Source organism: Limanda limanda, chromosome 1 (assembly GCF_963576545.1).
Source record: "Limanda limanda chromosome 1, fLimLim1.1, whole genome shotgun sequence".
Taxonomy (NCBI): domain Eukaryota; kingdom Metazoa; phylum Chordata; class Actinopteri; order Pleuronectiformes; family Pleuronectidae; genus Limanda; species Limanda limanda.
This window is the reverse complement of record NC_083636.1, coordinates 38,855,837-38,873,727: the sequence shown is the minus strand read 5'-3', so window position 1 is coordinate 38,873,727 and position 17,891 is coordinate 38,855,837. Positions and strand designations below refer to the sequence as shown.

At 42.9% G+C, this 17,891-nt stretch overlaps 1 protein-coding gene across 1 annotated transcript; it reads right to left on the bottom strand.

Annotated features, from left to right (window-relative positions):
* Positions 1 to 683: 683 nt before the first annotated feature.
* On the bottom strand, positions 684 to 14,615 carry lemd3 (LEM domain containing 3). Its single transcript, XM_061073980.1, has 13 exons — positions 13,277 to 14,615; positions 11,678 to 11,718; positions 10,015 to 10,084; positions 8,275 to 8,348; positions 7,526 to 7,605; positions 7,293 to 7,438; positions 7,024 to 7,125; positions 6,581 to 6,683; positions 5,272 to 5,450; positions 4,103 to 4,184; positions 3,895 to 4,000; positions 3,722 to 3,800; positions 684 to 2,680 (listed from the first exon to the last, which is right to left on the bottom strand). The coding sequence occupies exons 1-13, from the start codon at positions 14,607 to 14,609 to the stop codon at positions 2,505 to 2,507; spliced, it is 2,571 nt and encodes an 856-aa protein (XP_060929963.1). The 5' UTR covers positions 14,610 to 14,615; the 3' UTR covers positions 684 to 2,504.
* Positions 14,616 to 17,891: the final 3,276 nt, after the last annotated feature.

Below are 17,891 nucleotides of genomic sequence, written 5' to 3'. Positions count from 1 at the left end.
AAACATAACAGTGTATATGCTTTTTTGCAATAATCTTGACTTGTGTTGTTGTTGCGTCTTGGGGAACGAACAGAGTTAACATGAGGTTTTTCTGTGAGGCAACAAAAAGATGCATGCGAGCTATTCCATGCACTTAACTGAGGCTGGTATTTACAACTTTAAACACCTAGTACTCCACAAATAAATGTTTTGACATCAAATCCAAAACTAAAAACAGCCTCAACGCAAATGAAACAGAATGCTGTGGAGCTATTTCGGCCCCATGTGTGCGAAAGACAGAAAAGCACATCAGATAGAAAAAACTCCTAATAACTCTTTAATTTGAGCCGTTTGTACAACTGACAAATTACATTTAAAACCTTTTATCTTTATAAATGTCTCTGGTCCACACCCTCCCTCCCCCTCCCCTGGCTAGCAGGCTAGGGATGCTGGTAAATCCAAACATACAATGCAATGGAAATAAAGCTGCATATAACATAACAGACCACATATCAATGTACAGTGTTGACATGAAGTGCATCAGAGGAAAGAGAACGCATCCATGAGGTTTCTAAGTGAAGCACGAGTCTTGAGAGGTGGCATCACATCAAACCATTGACAGTCAGCGTGAGGGGAGACGCCTTATGTGCACTTTTCCGTTGGGTGTACAAAAATAGTTTACAGTGATGCACTAAACAACTGGCTTCTTTCTTTAAGTGTTCACTTTATTTTGTTGTTTTACACATCCTGACATTTGTTTGGAAGTGGATGTATGGTTTGATTCTTGATGAAATAAAGTTTTGACACATATGTAACAGGTATAGTGACATTGAAATAGTACATCACCATGGCTGTTAAAAAAAAATGAAATAAATAGAGAGAAAGCATTTGGTTTAATATCAAAGGAAACTGCTACAAAATACCAAATCTGAAGATGTAAAACTAACAAAACTACATCTATGGCAGGCCTTACTCACCCTTTGAACTGTGTCTGTTTCTTAAATCCAGTACATTGTCCAGTAATGCAGTGCCAGTCTTTTTTATTTTTTTTAAAAGCACAAATTTAAGGCACTGTTGGGTCGTCTGCTACCTATCGCAGCAGATTTTGAACATTGGAAATGTGTATCATTTGTACAATTTCACACTGCAAATACTGAATCCAACTTTCAATTCACTGCATTAAAAAAATTTCATAATTTCTAGCATCTCCTGGAGTTTAAAAAAAACATTTTCTGAATACACAGGTGCCGTAAAACACACAAGCGATCAGGAATCCCTAAGTTCAGTGAAGACTCCTCACAGGGGGCTGGGGGTGTTTAGAATTGAGTGTTACAAACCCACAACATTCTCACAGTACTCCTTATGACAAAAAGCGTGGTAGCATCGTGCTGTGTGATCAACAGGTTCCGTCACGACAGGAAACACGAAACGTTCTGACTTCAGTTTCCTCGTCTGGTCTGTTGGTCACGTACACACACACAAAAAAAAAAAGATGAAGACACACACACACTGCTTGCATGAGAACAGGTGTGGAACTCCAATTCAATGCAGGGGGTCGAACCGGCAGCATAACATTACCCATCTTCAAAGAGGTAAATAATAAATGTAATAAGTGATAATAACTCTGGGATATATTGGATTATATCTGCAGTAGAAAGTTGCAGGTGACTGTTAAAGGTACACCCCCTGATTTTGTTACAATCGCTCAAAATCAAGGACAAAGGGAAAGAAAAGCCCGTTCATAGAAAACACGGAGCAAAGGAATCCTCCCTGTAACTGTGGCTCGGTTCTACAGCCTGAGCTTTACTGTGTGCATCTGTGCTACTGCAGCCGCTAAGGGACTCGTCGCCTCTGCATACACACGGACTCTGCTGTGGCAAATGAGCAGCAGCAGAAGCAACAAACAAAAAAAAATATGAGCTTATGGTTTTGCTTTTAATAGAAAATATGTTATAATAAAGCTTGTGCCACCATTCACGTGTATTTACAGGACACCCGCTGCATATCTGTTCATGCCTCCCTCGCCTAACAAAATAATAATAATCAGAGTAATAATAATAACAAGGAGTACATCGAACATCTTCAGGAAAATCAACATCCACGCTGTGTTGTATCGAAAGCTTACATAGAGGCATACTCTGAAACATGCAGCCGTTTTTTTATACAGTGCCCAGATAAATTCCATCATGGGATGAGCTGGTTGCACCGTGGAAGAGAAGGAGGGAGGGCTGGAGCATCTGCACACATCTTAAATATTCCAGAAGAGCTTGGCTTCCTTGTTAAATCCATGACATTTCTAATACAATGATTATAGAAAACAAACAACTGCAACGCAGAATAGCTTTTCTTGCAATTATCCTGTGTTGAAAAAAAATAAACAAACGAAAAAAAAAGATCCAGCTCTCCCGTAGCACAGACTGAAGTCTTCCCCGTTATAAAGCAGCAAAGGAGCAGCAGCAGACTGGTGCTGTGACGCTGGGAGGGCGCAGAAGAAAATGACGCTCAACCTAATGCTCATGGGCGTCTCATGAGAAGCCTGAAGAGTTGGCTGACTGTTGCTGCGGGCTGGCTGCGGTGTCTGTGGTGCCCGTGGCTTTCAGGTGGAGGATGGAGGCCCTCAGGGGCGTGCTGGAGCCCTGTGCCTGTGGGAAGCGCTGGTGGTATCGGTCCAGACGCAGATACTTTACCGTCACCAGTTTACCTGTCAAGATGAGAAGGAAACCGTCACTGACCACTCACCATAGTGTTCTTCCATACATTGAGCTTATCAGATGTCCATAGCTACATGTGGCATTTTGTTTACTGCTCTTTCAACATTTCTCCAAATACCAGTGTTCGGAGCTCCTCTCTCAACCTGAAAATTGTATTGCATCACTGCAGTTTGAGAATAAAAGGTGAAGCAGTTCTCAAGTTTTTCCGGCCCCCGTTGCAAAAATATCCTAGAACAAACGTCTACCCTAAAATAACAGCTTCAAAATCCCTTTTGAAGAAACAAACTAATAATTGGGAGAATGTGATCTGTCATCGCTCCCCGGAGGCTTGGAACTGCACTATGTAACTCTGGTGTACCCTGCTGGAACATTACAAAACTGCTTTTTGACAAATCTCACCGTCCTATACCCAGAGCTGCAGTGAACAGATAGCTACAAGAGACAACTAGCAGAGGAAGCGAAGGAGAGGAAAACAGAAATTGGCAGAATAAGAAACCTAACAAGTGAGAAAAAAGCATATTTTACTAATTGGTTATCACCAGAAGCAGGTAAACCCATTTCGAGGTTTAGCAAGTCAGCCAAACACTTGAATGTGATTCGATACACATCATGCACGGACATCGATAACTGCATCTATTATACTCGCTTACTGTGTTGGCTGTTCTATTCAGAGTTGTGAATCTTGTATTAGGAACAAAGTGCAGCAGGCCCTCACAAACCATGTAACTAATGTATTAATCTATGAGCTCTGCACTACAATGTTGTAATTGTTTTTAATGAATGAAATGAATAAATCTTAAGTGCTCCTCAAGTTGGTTTCCACTGGCAACAGGTCTGCACTGGGCTGCAAGCATCTGCGGTTGCATGTTTTGTGACCGATCAGCGCTCAAAACTCATGAATTATTCAAACTGGATTTCCTGGATAGTATATCATCTTCTCACTTGTATCTGCGGCAGTGCAGCCCCTTGTTTTCTCACTCTGTTACTGCTGATGTGCTGTAAATCTAAGTGTTATTAAGTTGGTGCTTTACCATCGAACCAGGAGCCATGAAGTGCCTTGAAGGCTTTCCCTGAGTGCTCTGCAGAGAGACACTTCACGTAGACGCAGCCCTGTGGAGAGAGCAGGAAGCACAGTGTGATGTCGCTGTAGTCAGAAGTAGAGATGTCAGACATGAGGGCAAGCTGCTCACAGGACGGAGCGTACCTCTCGAGAGTTCTTGTCGACAGCGATGTGGACGATGCCGTCGTTGTCGCTGCACTTCTCAAGGATAGCCTCGTGGATGGCTAAATCCCAGTTCTCCCCGACCTCCCTGAAAAAAAGAAAACACATTACAAACGGAAATACAGATCTTGGAAAAAGGAATAAGCTCCCGACAGCTCATCGAGGAGGCAGCAGAGACGATTAAACTCACATGACTGGGTCAAACATGTTTCTGATCTTCAGACATGGAGTCAGGCTGTTGGGGGGTGAATTCCTCCGGTCCAGAGGGAAAGCTGAAGGAGAGACAGACGAGGTTTCAGTGAGCGCACAGCTGGATTAGTGCAGTCCACGGGTTCATGGTGATCACAGTGAAACGATATGACCCCGGATAAGAGCAATGTTTAGGTTCCCAATACATGATGACATGTTACCAGGGCCTATGAAACTGTAAAGTGCAGGGACCTAAGGTGGCAACATGCTTCATGCAGCGGCAATTTGAAACATCAAGGTCTGAAGCAGCACAAAAACACCTCATGTCCAAAGGCTGCATACCACTCAATCTTCCACCTGTCCACCTCAAGAGAAGAGACAAGAGAAGACGTCTGCCGGCTCAGTGTCTGTACAGCATGTACTGAAGCCACTTGAATTTATGCGCAGTGTTCAATTACCCAGAGTGTCATAATTCACTCATAACATAAAAGATCTTTGAGAGGTTTTATGCTGTTATTGTAAAGTGTACAGCCCTCTGCACCCCCTTCTCTTTCTCTGTCTTTGAAACAGCCAGAGCACTGTAATTGTCTTTAGCACCAAATGTCATCTTCCTTTATGGTCCATTTTTCTCTCGTCGTGTGATACGACTCAGTTGCTCTGATGCAATGGAGCCCACACCTTCACATTGATAACTGGTGACATGGGCGCTACCACTGATATACATAAATGAACCTTATAGATTATATATCTACAGTTGGTGTGGTCAGTGGGAAAGCTATGTGATTGGTATGTGCCTGAACACTGTGCAACCCCAGTAACTCAGACTACTGCAGCAACCCTGCTGGTATCGTCCACAACTCTTTAGCACTGAGAGCAGGACAGGCAAAAGGGATTTTATTCTCTCTACTAATTCTGAAGAGAGCTTCACACATTGGCATACACTTGACATATCTGATTAAATTGGATTCTTGATTGTGAACTGATTCAGGATATCAGTGCCGATATCCTGCTCCACTTATTATAAACAAGGACAACTAAATGTGCTGTGAATTTGTCAGACAGTACCAAATGAAATGGAGAATTAACATTTATAGACAAACGCCTAAGTGCATTTCCTGCTTTCCTGGTCCAGTATATTCTTGAGCAAGAAAAACAGTCAGTGCGAGTTACCTTTCCCCTGCCAGACTTTAGAGGGCATCAGTGAGCTCTTGTCACAATTGAGAGAAGGCTGTATCCACCTCCAGACCATGAAGTCTGCTCCACCGATCCTCTGAGACTCTGTTCGAATGCGGGACTCGTTGGCTGAGAGGAACTTCACAGCCCGATCCCAAATCTTCTTCATTTTCTTCCTGTAAAACAGCAGAACTTTAACATAAAGGCACAGAAGACAGCAGTAACTACACATCATGTCCAAAACCTGTCACACACACTCTATTGCAGTGGTGGCAAAACAATCTTGTCACTTCTAAAAATGTCCCTTTTTAAATTCACAAAAGCACCTATCTAGCCGTTCGAGAAAAGCTACACAACACACACAAACACATTCAATGCATCGCTTGTTCCACTTCCTTGAAATAGGATTGTAATATGCCTCAGATCAACCTGTTCCATGTGTTTTCATTGAGGGAAAAAGACTCCATCGATCTGTAATCAGCTCTTCATTACAAATCTGTCTGAGACAGCACCAGCTGATCCTGAACGCTGCTGCACATGACTCCAGTCCTCAGATCACTTCACTGGTTACCAGTCTCAGAAAGAATTAACTTTAAAATCCTACTACTGGTCAATAAATCGCTGAGCAGCTTAGATCCAGAACACTTATCCGATCTGCTGAACCAGTGTGAACCTTGGAGACTGCTCAGGTTGGCTGGTTCAAGATTACCAGCTGCTCCCGAGGTTAAAACTTTATAAGGTGAAGCCTTTTCAGCCTCTACGCAGCCAAAATTTGGAACCGGTGACCTAAGAATAAACACCATGTTGAACAGGGACGCTCCAAGCCTGGACCGTCCGAAAAATATTGGATTTGATCCAGTTAGTTTAGGTTTCAAATTGCAGTTCAGGGGGTGCACTAAAGAATTTTGTATGACATACTGTCGTCATCACCTAGGTGGGCTGCATCTACATATACTTGACCTTGATTGGTCTGTAGACGGGTGTGCGCCTGATGTTGGCGTGTTGTCAATCTAGCTTTTGTATTTGCTAACTTATTTCAATGAAGTGTATACAAAACAGTAGTCTTTTAGATTTTAAGTAGAAATTAATGAATGGTTTGATCCAGACGAAAGAAAACCACCTCTTTTGGTTTGGAATAAACTGAAAAGTCAGACGGTCCAGACCAAATGAGGTTGGTGTTAAAGTGCAGCAAATCTAAACTCAAGATTGACAGTGGGACAGGAGCAGAATTCATAATCAGCCAGTGATTTTACACCGAAATATATTTGTTGTATTTGGATCGAGCTGCGACAGCATTGGTACTGACCGCTCTTGAGGCTGAACCAGGGAGTCTCTGACGTGGGGGATGGGCAGGTAGGGCTGCAGGTCCTGGTTCTCTTGGCAAGCCTCACTGTGGCTCCTTAACACGTCTGTACATGTAAAAAAAACAGGAAGAATTAAAGACTAAAGCCTTACTATGATGAACAGGGTTCAGAGAAAAAACCTGCAGGTTTCAAGTGACACAAATCACCACGACAACAGGATTTGCAGAGTAAATGTAACTTTCAATTGGTAAATGCGCCTTTGTATTCATCAAGCTATACTCTGAAATATAAAACTTACAAAAGTATTCACACCCTTGCATTAAGTATTTTGTAGAAGCTAAGAACTTTGTCCCAGGGTATTAAGAGAGTTCCGCTGATAAAGAAAGCCCTAGGGGAAACACTGTATTCAAATGGTTGGTGGTCCAGTGACTGTGGGGGTCCTTACCGATGATCCTCTCCACCATGTCGTACATCTGCCTCGTCTCCTCCTCTTCTCTCCTCCAGCGATACTTGACATAGCAGACCACACTCCACACACAGCCTACCACTGCACATACACAGACACAACCACAGGATGCACAAATTCAAACACAGCTACTTGGGGCGTCTCGAGGAATAGTTAACGCACAGATAGCTCTGTTCAGTAATCTAAAACACTACATATGTTTAGTCATTTGTGACAACATGTTTTGGGTCTGCTGTGGTTTATCTCACCAACTGCGATGAGGAAGACTCTGCTGATGACAGTGAGGAAGGCTCGACGGAAGCGGCACGTGAAGGGCATCTTGGGATGTGTGGACTCCAGCCTGTAGATCTCAGACACGTCGGTCACTGGTTCATCGGCCACCTGTGCAGTCAGCCTACACACACACACACAGAGTCACGTCACATACACACAGAGCGAGATGAAGCTTGTGATCAGCAACAATATTTAAATTGTGCGTTACCTTATCCCAACGTCCTGTCCTGTCCGGACTATCCACTCCAGAGAACTGATAACGAGGTACTCAAACTCCTTATTCTGGGCCTAAATAAAAAGAAAAGAAGGGGCAACTGATGAGAGGGACAGCGTCAGATTCCTCCACACTAATGCTTGTATCGCGGAACATCTTGCTTTCATTTTGGTGGCTATATTATCGGTTTTGAGCGGCCACACTGCTGCTCTTCTAAAAGTAAGTCTTGCCCATTTGCTCGCACAGGGCTCAACTCATAAACAGTGAAGACAATATTCCCCTAAAGATTCCATTCAATATGTCACAAATATAAATATTTGCAACACTTCCTGTACCTGTTTCAAAGTAAAATCCCTGATTACATCATGAGGTCAGCATCATCCAAGAAAAGAAATCCCTGCTCTTATATTATATCATTGCTGCTTGTTCATAGCATTTTCTTTAATTAAATCAACCAAATGCAGAGCAAGTCAATCTTCCTTCTGTTTACGCAATTTTACAGAAATTATAATCGGCTGCATCAATAAGCAACTTGCACTACAGGAATTTTGTCCTTGTGCCTCTGCGGCCATGATTAGCCTGGTTGATGTTTTGCAGGTGGGAAAATTCCCACAGACACAATATTCAGAAGAGACCCTTGACCCACTTCACTAAAAAAACTTCCAGTTTCTCCTTTCTAATATGCAAGTACCAAGAATCCCATGGCCTCTTGCGGTCCGTGTTTCTGGTTAATGGGGACGTACCGTTAAATATGCGGCGGCCTCGTCTATGGACAGACTCCTGTTTGGACACTTCTGGTCTCCACAGTCATGCTGGCCTGTAATCACAGTTTCAAACCATCAGTGACAGGAAAAAACACACACCTCGGCTAAATTCATCTCAACACAATGTTTTATTTCCAGTTTAGAGTATAGATTTGCACTCCTGTCTGATTATATGAGAATCCCAACATCAAGTTATTAAATCACATTTGATTTTGAATACTGAACAGTATTTCATGTATTGTGTATTCCCTGTGTACTTCATTAAGAATATACTGAAATGGAATACTTGATCTCCTTGCTCCCTAAACAGCCTCAGTTCTTCGAGGCCTTGAGATTATGTTCCATGACTGCATCATACCCTCTCAACAGATTGGTCAGCAGCAAATTAATGCTGCCAATGTCCTGTTCTACCACATCACCTGGCTCCATGGATTGCTACTGTTGACTGTTTTCGGACTTCATCTGTCCTGTGTTGGTGAGTCTGTGTCACTGCAGCCTCTCATTACTCTTCTTAGCCTACACGAGAGGAAACTGATGCGGTCTCTTTGCTGCTGTAGAACATCCACCTTAATGTTGAATGTGGTGTTCATTTGGAGAAGCTTTTTTATGGTCACACAGCAAAGAGTGATCAGAGTGGCCTCTGACCTCTCATCAACACAGAGCTGCTGCTCACTGAAGTGTTTATTTTTGGCTCAATTGGGAGAAAAAACTGACGAATCAATTGATGATTCATTAACTGAAATTCCTGGCTTGTATCTGCATCTTTTTTTCTGTTGCACTGCTGCACGCGATCAGCTCATTGGATAACGCATGAATAAGCGGGTGTGCAGATGTTCCTAATAAAGTGCTTTATGAGCGTTTGTCAAACCACTGGATATTTTCAGTAAGATATAATCACCTGTCATTATAAGTTCCTCTATTTCCATTACAACATATGCTGGCCTGAGGAACTCTCACATCCATTTGACAATGTACTGCTTTTCCTTTGTCTGTGCATTAAATGCAAAGGTTTGTCTTATATATCATTATATATATCATTATATATCAGTCAGTGAACAGGTTCACATGCAATGTGCACAAAGGTCCATTTCACGCACAACATGTTTCGAGTGACAGGTACACAGACTAAAAGAGTGAAAGATTAGTTAACATTGTGGACTGGAGGTCGCAATAGCCTGAGCACATGGCAAATAGTGCTGAACACGCCAAGTTCAAGATCTTTTCTGTTATTATGAGAAGTATAAATACTTTTTTTTTAATTAAGAAGCTGTGGTGCGACAAATTACAATATGGAAGGCAGCCACAGTCAAGATAATGAATGGGAACCACTGATATTAAATAGAAACTTTTAACTATGCCAAGGCCCCGGTCTTATCAATGATCAGAGATAATGTACCAGCCCCACTGACTGGTTACACCTTTCTCTAACCTTGACCTGAAAAACCCTTTAAATTACTTAAACCACATAATAACTCGCTCTATTGGATTAGTACTCGTTAATACTCATGATTGCATATTGATACTGTGACCAAAAGTATGGCCAGCTTAACAACGCATTTCTGTAGTTAAAGAGCTGTGCATTAAACCCTCATTGAAAATAAAGAAAAGCTGCTCACTCTGTTGTAGCAGCGGCAAAAGAGAGAGAACCTTTCCTGATAGAAAAGTCTTTATTCGACACATCGAACAGTCACTCAGAAGACACAGAGATGTTATAGCTACCAGCGATGTTGGCCAGATGGTCGTGTAGATTGAGCAGCAAGTTCAGGATCAGGTCCTTATCTGCCTTGTCCTGCAAACAATAGACACACACCAACAGGAATTAGTTATTTGTCATTTTATTTATGAGAACTTTGTGGTGTCATTAATAAAAGCTGGAAACCTAAAGGGAGGCTAAATAAAAGCAGGTTTTTCCTGCATAGAGAATTGCCTCCGTCGATGTTTCGTGCCGCCTCCATCTCCCGACAAAATTCGAGTTCAATGGAAACCGCTAAGAGTGATCAGGTTTGTCCTGGCCAAATTGATGCCTATAAGCGGTTGATTACTATAAAAGAATTGCCTAGCTTCTGTATGATAGTACCAGAACTATCATACAGAAGCTCTCTCACAAATACCCGGACGGGGCTGATGTCTCTGACAGTCTCTAACAGCTTTAACGCCGATCATCACGTAATGATCGATACTTTTCTTAAACGAGTCAAATCTTTCTTTGTAGCTGTGCGTTCATTCATAATTCAGCTCGTCTCTCGCGCTGACACACACACACCGACACACACACTCACACACACAAACAGGGTCATCAAACACATGTGTAAACAGCGTGAATGATAGAGACACAGAGAGGAGCAGTAAATTACTGATGGAGCCGGTGGAACTGTAAATGTTGTGCTCTCAGTACCACCCCTGCCTAAACTTGGGCCAGGACAAACCCTAAATGCAAACTAGCAGTTATGTCTGGATAAATTTGTATGGCTCCAACACTGATCAGAGTCCTGTATCTGCAAAGTCTGAACAAATATTTAATTTGCCTAAACCGATTAAAATCTGACACAAGATATTGCGTGGTCAAGGTACTCACTGGCATTACCAGCAGCATCTGTTTTAACTGACTGCTGCTATCTGAACTTTTTTGGATGCTGTTTTTTTGCTTATGCTGGCACTTGGCAAATCCAGACACACTAGTGTTTGAACTCCGAAGTCACTCAATGGCGTGCCCATCAGACAATTTTCCACATTTGCAGACTCTATATTTTCACTCACTTGTGCAGCAGTATGCTGCACTCTAGAGGCTGGCTGTCATATCGGGGCACAGCACTGCAGCACGAGCAGGCTGAGGTGGAAAAAACACATCAGAGTAAAGAAAGGATCCGATTTTGATCTGCTTTATTCTTGCAGATGCTAATCTATTAAAATATGCCTGGTTCGGCTCAGGGCATCTGTATAATCTAGAACCTGGGATTTAGGGAAATCTTAAAATGAATTTAAAACCTAATGCGAGTTATGAATAGTATTCAGTTCAGTTTGACCTGGCTCTACAAATCAACACTTGTTGATGTATAAAACATCTGAAACAACTCCCAGCCAGACGTTTTGGTTCTCTTCAGTTGTCATGCCAAGTGCACATCACAGAAAATATCCGAAGCTTGAGGGGTAGTGTTGTTTCTGGGACAGTTTGCCTCAGGGCCAGGAGTAGAACAAGTTAATTTCATTAGCATGGCAGCACTTCAACCGCGTCCACCACTCACATCCATCATGCTTTCAATCTAATTCCAGGTTGTACACATTGCTTTTCCTGTGCTAAACATGTTGAACAAAAACTTTGCATCATAACTGTTGTACACAGAACCAGAAGAGGAGGGGGGGTCAAAGAAAAATATCTACTTACATAAGTCGAGTCAAAGTCGCTGCCAAAAGGGTGGCTCCTAGCTGCAACGAAAACACAGAGAGTGGTAGAGTCAGGACAGAAACATCAGCATGCTCATTAAAAGTGCACGGTGAACCAAACACACCAGAAGAGCAAAAAGCAGCAGCTGGATTGTTGGGAAGGAAAACTTGTACAATAAGACGGCGTGTTTGGAGACATGAAATGTGAGCGAGGCGCAGACATCACTTCACACGTGAGTCAGTGTCTGTACACGAAGCTCACCCCTTCAGGCCTCACCACATCAGCCAGGCACTTTGGAGTCTGAACAGAATTATACTGTACACAGTATAATGCTGAAAGAAAATATCTGCAACTCCACATCTGGCTGTTTACTCACTGTGCGAGTGGGAAGCTGAGAAAAAAAAGTATGGTGGCAGTAAGTTAATAGTATTATTATTGGTTAAACACTAATGTGAGCACTACAGAGGAAATCCATGTGCAGTAGTGTGAAGGTAACATGACTGTCATCTGTGAAATGCACTGTTTTAACTGCTGAAAGTCAAAGCAATGTTCAAGGTTGTAAACTGAAGTGTTATTGTTTGGCTTCTCCTTCAATTCAACAACACTGGTTTTGAACATTGAGGGAAAATTGGTCACATTGGAAGAATGGATTCATACCGTGTTTATTACATCCAGGGTTTGGGGTTCAGTGAATCCAGTTCTTAATGTGCAGCAGATCAGTGGAATCAGGTGAAACCGATGGCGGGAATGTGCAACACATCACCTGTCAGAATTGGTAATGTCCAAATTTGCCTAAGTTAAGCTTTATTTTAATAATGAGTGCATAATTATAGTTGTTGACTAATAATAGCATTCCTTCTCCCATGTTGTTGCTGAAACCAGTTTGGATTAAAGAACCTGACGTCTGCACAGTGAGCAGACCACCGGACATGTGGCGTGTGTGAACAGTGTGATGGTGCAGGGCAGCCTGGACAGACCAGCTCTGACCCGATGTCTAGAGACAGGAAGAAGTCATTTGCTTTAGAAGTAATGCATCAGATCAATTTAGAAGCCGTTAGGGTCAGGACTGGATCAACGCTTACGAAATTGGTGGATTATGTTTGTCAGGTGTCTTGCCAGCTGCGGCCATCACAAAGCACCTGCAGGAGGGACCTACTGAAGACAGGACCTGTGCTCATGGTTTGCACTTGTTGATAACAAATCAGTCCTCTGCTCAGTTGAAGCAGTGAAAGCTCATTGCTGCACTGGATGATCTGTCCCTTGTATGATAGTTGCTGATATTTTGAACAACTGCTTCACTTTTCACACTGGTGAAGAAGAAATCTGATTATTGTTGGTAATCTGCTGAAGTTTGTACAAAGGACCAGGTAGTGTTTTGCTTGCAGGACAGGTGGATGTAAAAGTCCCCAGCAGCTCTGTCTCCATGGGGTACACCACTCTTCTGAAGCCTGACAAAAACTAAACAAACACACAAACCCAACAACCAGGCCACATGGGGATGGATACACCTGTCTGACCTAAACCAGTGGGCACATTTCACCCCTTAAGGGCATGGATAATGGAAAACGTTGAGAGTGACACATCTAATCAGACACTTACTGACTGCATCCGCCTCCGAGGCCCCAGAGCCCCTCATCCTCAGGTACATGAGGCCCAGCAGCAGAAAGAAGAGGCAGGCGGCGGTGAGCAGGAACATGGACAGGTAGTGGGCGCTGAAGCTGCCGGGGGAGGCCACCTCTTCCCGTTTGAACTGCTGGAGCAGCTCGTCCTCCGGCCCAGACAGCTTCTGCTTCAGCGCTGCCTGGCTGTACGAGTGGTTGGGGGCGGTGTGGTTGGAGTGGTTGCCCCGGTACGGCGGGGCCAGGCTGCTGTAGTTTGTGAAGCGCGGTCTCAAGCCGATGCTGAACCTGTTGGAGCCGCCGCCGCTTCGGGGGGAGCCGTCCTCGCTGTCGACGTGGTTGTTCTTGCCGGCGTCTCGTCTGTGGTTCTCGGCGAGGGACACGTAGATGGACTTCCTGGGAAAGTTTCGGCTCCGCGAGGCTCCCGGCGGGTCCGAGTCCCTTCTCTTCAGCTCGTCTTCCTCCCCCTCCTCCCTCCGACTTCCCACCATGTTTAGACTCCCGGGCGGGTTAACCTCTCTGGCGGCCCCTCCCGTCTGGGACCCTCGGGCGAACGCCGCTTTCGAGTGGCTCCGCCGAGCCTCCAGTCTGTCCCGCCGCCGGTCTTCGGCGCCAAGGGCCCCGAGCTCCTCCTCGTCCGAGTCTGAGTAATCCCCGGCTAACTTGCTAGTGACCGAGTGAGGCGCCCCGCAACCATTTAAAGAGCGAGAGTTCTTCTCCGTCCCCCCCTCATAGTCGTCCTCGTCTCCCGATTCGTCGTAATCCCTCCCTTCCGCCTCGGGGCTGGATCTTGCCCGAACCCCCCAGCCCAACGAGACCCCTCTCTGTCCGTCCGGACCCGGGGAAGAGCCGCTGCTATTCAGCGCACTCCCGGCGCCATACTGGCTCTTGTTCGCCCCGGTCGGCGTCGCGGCAGGCCTGATCTTCGGCTGCTGTTGGAACGCGGGGCTCCGGTCCGCCCTGCCGCTGTGGTTGAGGCCCTTTCTCCTCAGTGGAGTTTCGGCGTCAGACTCGTCGGAGCTGAAGCCGAGGACGGCAGACTTCCGGCCCGGTCTCCTGTTGGAGCTCAGGTGCGTGACGTCATGGCTGGCTGGCCTGAATCCCGCCGTGTTGCCGCCGCCTGCGCTGCTGTTGACGGCCGCGGTGCTGCGCGTCTTCCCGGCCCGGGAGCCCCGCTGCTGCTGCTCTTCGCGGAGCTTCTTCAGCTTCTTCAGATACACCGGGCGGGTGTTCTCGGTGACCGGGCCCGGCGTGAAGCCGAAGCGCTTCAGTTCGGAGAAAAGCTCCTCATCCGTTAACTGCACTGACGCCATCTTAGACAAAACTCTGGGAGAAGGTTGTGTGGCGGAAGTGACGTAGAGGTGAAGTGGCAGACGACCAACTGTGCTGCGTTCAAGGTCCAGCCTCCACAGTAACACTGAGGTGTTGACTGACCCTAATAATGCCCACATTCATGCTGAGGAGGGATTCATCACTGTTTAATTCAGAGAAGAACACACAGTTATATGCATAACCCTAACCCACAACAAGGCTCACAGAAGTCTGGATTTACCGTCTTCGTTATATTTTAATTCAGATCCAGTGACAGAAAACATGGCCTAAAACATTTAAACACGTATAAAAAACATGTATTTATATTTCTACCATTGTCAACTTTCTATTACTGTGTAGTATAAAGATAGATAGATAGATATTAAAACCAACAAATGTACAAACAAAATATAATCCATTATTTCTTCTGTTCGTCTTCTCCACAATGACATTTCGTGAACCTTTTTTTCTCAGTTCAAGTGTCGGAACTGGTCGGAACACATTGCAAACATTTCATTGTAATAAAACATTTAAAATATATATTTAAAACATTTGCTTGAGTATCGATAAGGATTTTATGAGCAAATGGAAATTGAGTCCATACTGAATAAAACATTTTTGAGTTTGTCAATTTCAAGCTGTGAAATTCCAAAAGTGTTATTTCTGTGTAAATATTTAAGAGAGAAATACAATTTTAAAATGTATATTCCTAGTGTATAGATTTAAATTCTACCTTGTTATTAAACAAACCTCATCCACCTGTTTTTAACTTTAATTTGTAATTTTTATATTTGACTTGACTCCAATTTTTTTTGTCCAATTCAAGCTTATTAAAATTGAGCAATTTGCAAAATATCCACCGAGTCCCATTCAATGCACGATGAAGAAGACCTCTCTTCCGTTTTTGCTTAGCAACATTACATGAGAATTACAATAATGTAATGTACATGTTTATACATCTATATAATGTAAAAATAACTATGATATAATAGATTATAATTATAAATGGAATATCATTTAACAGTGAAAGGATTTTTTCTGCCACACAATCGCTTTTGATACACTGTGGTATTAAAACTACTTACATCAAGGAATCAATGTTTACCACCAGTGTATACTACATGTGTAACAAGTATTTGATCATATTTGATGAGGAGGTAGAAATACTGAAGGAGCAATTTGGCTTGTCATGGTTTATGTTATCATGAAAAGCAACTCTCAAGCAATATCCCAAAGACCCTGTTCTCCTCGTATAAGCCAATCTGGTGTGTGGAACATGTTCCTTTATGAGGCGTTGAGCAAGCCTTCGTGTAGAAAATCGGCAAAGAAATATAGCTCTGCTTTACCGAAAGAGGTCAGATATTCTGGCAGCAAAGCAAATGTCTACCCACCACTGTTCTTGACGTGTGCAGCTGTTCCCCCGCAGGCATTCAATAAAAGACCTAGGTTTGTGAGTGATATGAAATACTAAGAAATCTGCAAAATTCCTCAATCTGTAACTTGGAGATGTGCATGATGGTGTGGAAGGACAACAATTGTCTGAATGACGAGCCATTTCTAGCTTAATTCTAATGCTCAATGTTGATTAATTGATTCCATCCATTTCAAAATACATCACCTTCACGAGGTGTGATATTGTTAAGGAACATTTTAAGGAAGACATTCTAAGAAACAGGATTTTAACTGCGTTATTGTCACTAAATATATAGTATTGTTTGGTGCTAAAAACATGTCTTAAGTGTCTAAACCAAATACATCTCATAGTCCAAGCAATCAGAGAGTAGAGCCGACCAGGAAATATTTCAAGCCACTTCAGTTACCTCAGGCCTGATACTTTCTTAATCATCCAGCGACACTAGGCCCCGCTACATCTGAATGCTCCATCCATTTAAATTTTTTAAAACCAAAGAGAATCTTGAGGCTCTTTGTAAAGCTGTCAGCAGAACACGTCTGTAACACTGATGCATAAACAGCAGTCTTCACTAAGTTGAGAGCTCTGCAGCCACACAGTGCTAAAGGCTGTAAGGCTTTTACAAACTGGTTGTGTGATTCAAACTAGTTGACATTGAGAATTTAAAGGACTACATGTGCACATTCTTACTGATTTTAGGCACTTTAATTGTCAAGACTCCAGACTGGTTCATTTTGATCACTCTGCTCCTCCATTAATTTTATCTAGCCACCAGATGGCCCCAAACATTTCCCCCTGTCCCAGTCACCTGACTCCCCACACATAATGTATACACTTAAGAGAAAAGAGAGGAAAGTATCACTGGAAATAATGAGGCAGAAAATGTTCTGTGGATAAGCAAGAGAAATTTATTAGGATTATGAGTGAGGGAGAAATCTGATGATAAAACCAACCTGTGATAAAAAATTGACTTTAGTGTACATACAATGCTTATTATAGTCTTATAAACGCCTCAAAGTCTCATTCTCTCACAGATTCATAGATAATCCATCAGCACAGTGAGGCTCAGTGTCCTGCCCAAGGACACTTTGGACTACAGACTGAACGATCTGGTGACCCAACCACCTCCTGAGCCACAGCCACCCTTGACAAAAAGTCAAGACTTCCGAATGAATGAGCTGCCAAGTCTCTTCTTCAAGTAGAGAATAGACGAAGAAAAAGGGAGTTAATTTCAATCTCCATAAAATGTTTATTAATAATGATTACAAATATTTAGCATTGTGTGAATATTTTTTCCAATAAAAGACATCAGAGGATTTAGTTTTTGTTTCAAATTATTATCACAGTCTTCTCGTGTTATTCTGAAGTGATGGAATTAGAGTATAAATGCATCACTGTCAGAATTAAATTATAGTTGTTCAAATAACATGAAGCTGTATTAGTTGTTAAATATTTATTTAGTGTGGTAATTTTGAAGCTCTGTTCTAAACCCAGAAAGCCTGGAACTGTTTACATCAGTAACTAAATTATAAACTATTGAAGAAATGACATCAGAGACTAAACGAGGTTGAGCATTTGGAAAAATTCTATTCTACATTACATTATGTGAGGTAATTTTCTGACTTCATAGTGATGTCACAATGACATAATTCTCACCATATGATCATAAATCATTAGTGTATATATATATATATTTATATATAGAATAACCACCTCCATAAGTCATCATGTTGATAAACCCTTGAGCAGCTTTTCCATCATGCAGGGTAAAAATTATTACAAAATATATTTTCTCTATCTCTCTGGAGAATAATGGTTTGGATTCTCAAAGTAAATCATTTATTATCACTGTTTGGTTTGTACTATGAATGGT

What these genes read in the sequence shown, in the direction of transcription:
- lemd3 (XM_061073980.1), bottom strand. Translation starts at nt 14,609, where the DNA reads ATGGCGTCAGTGCAGTTAACGGATGAGGAGCTTTTCTCCGAACTGAAG. An exon ending in TAAAGTCTGGCAGGGGAAAG is followed by an intron (nt 4,185 to 5,271) that starts GTAACTCGCACT and finishes TCTCTCCTTCAG; the next exon opens with CTTTCCCTCTGGACCGGAGG. An exon ending in AACATGTTTGACCCAGTCAT is followed by an intron (nt 4,001 to 4,102) that starts GTGAGTTTAATC and finishes TCTTTTTTTCAG; the next exon opens with GGAGGTCGGGGAGAACTGGG.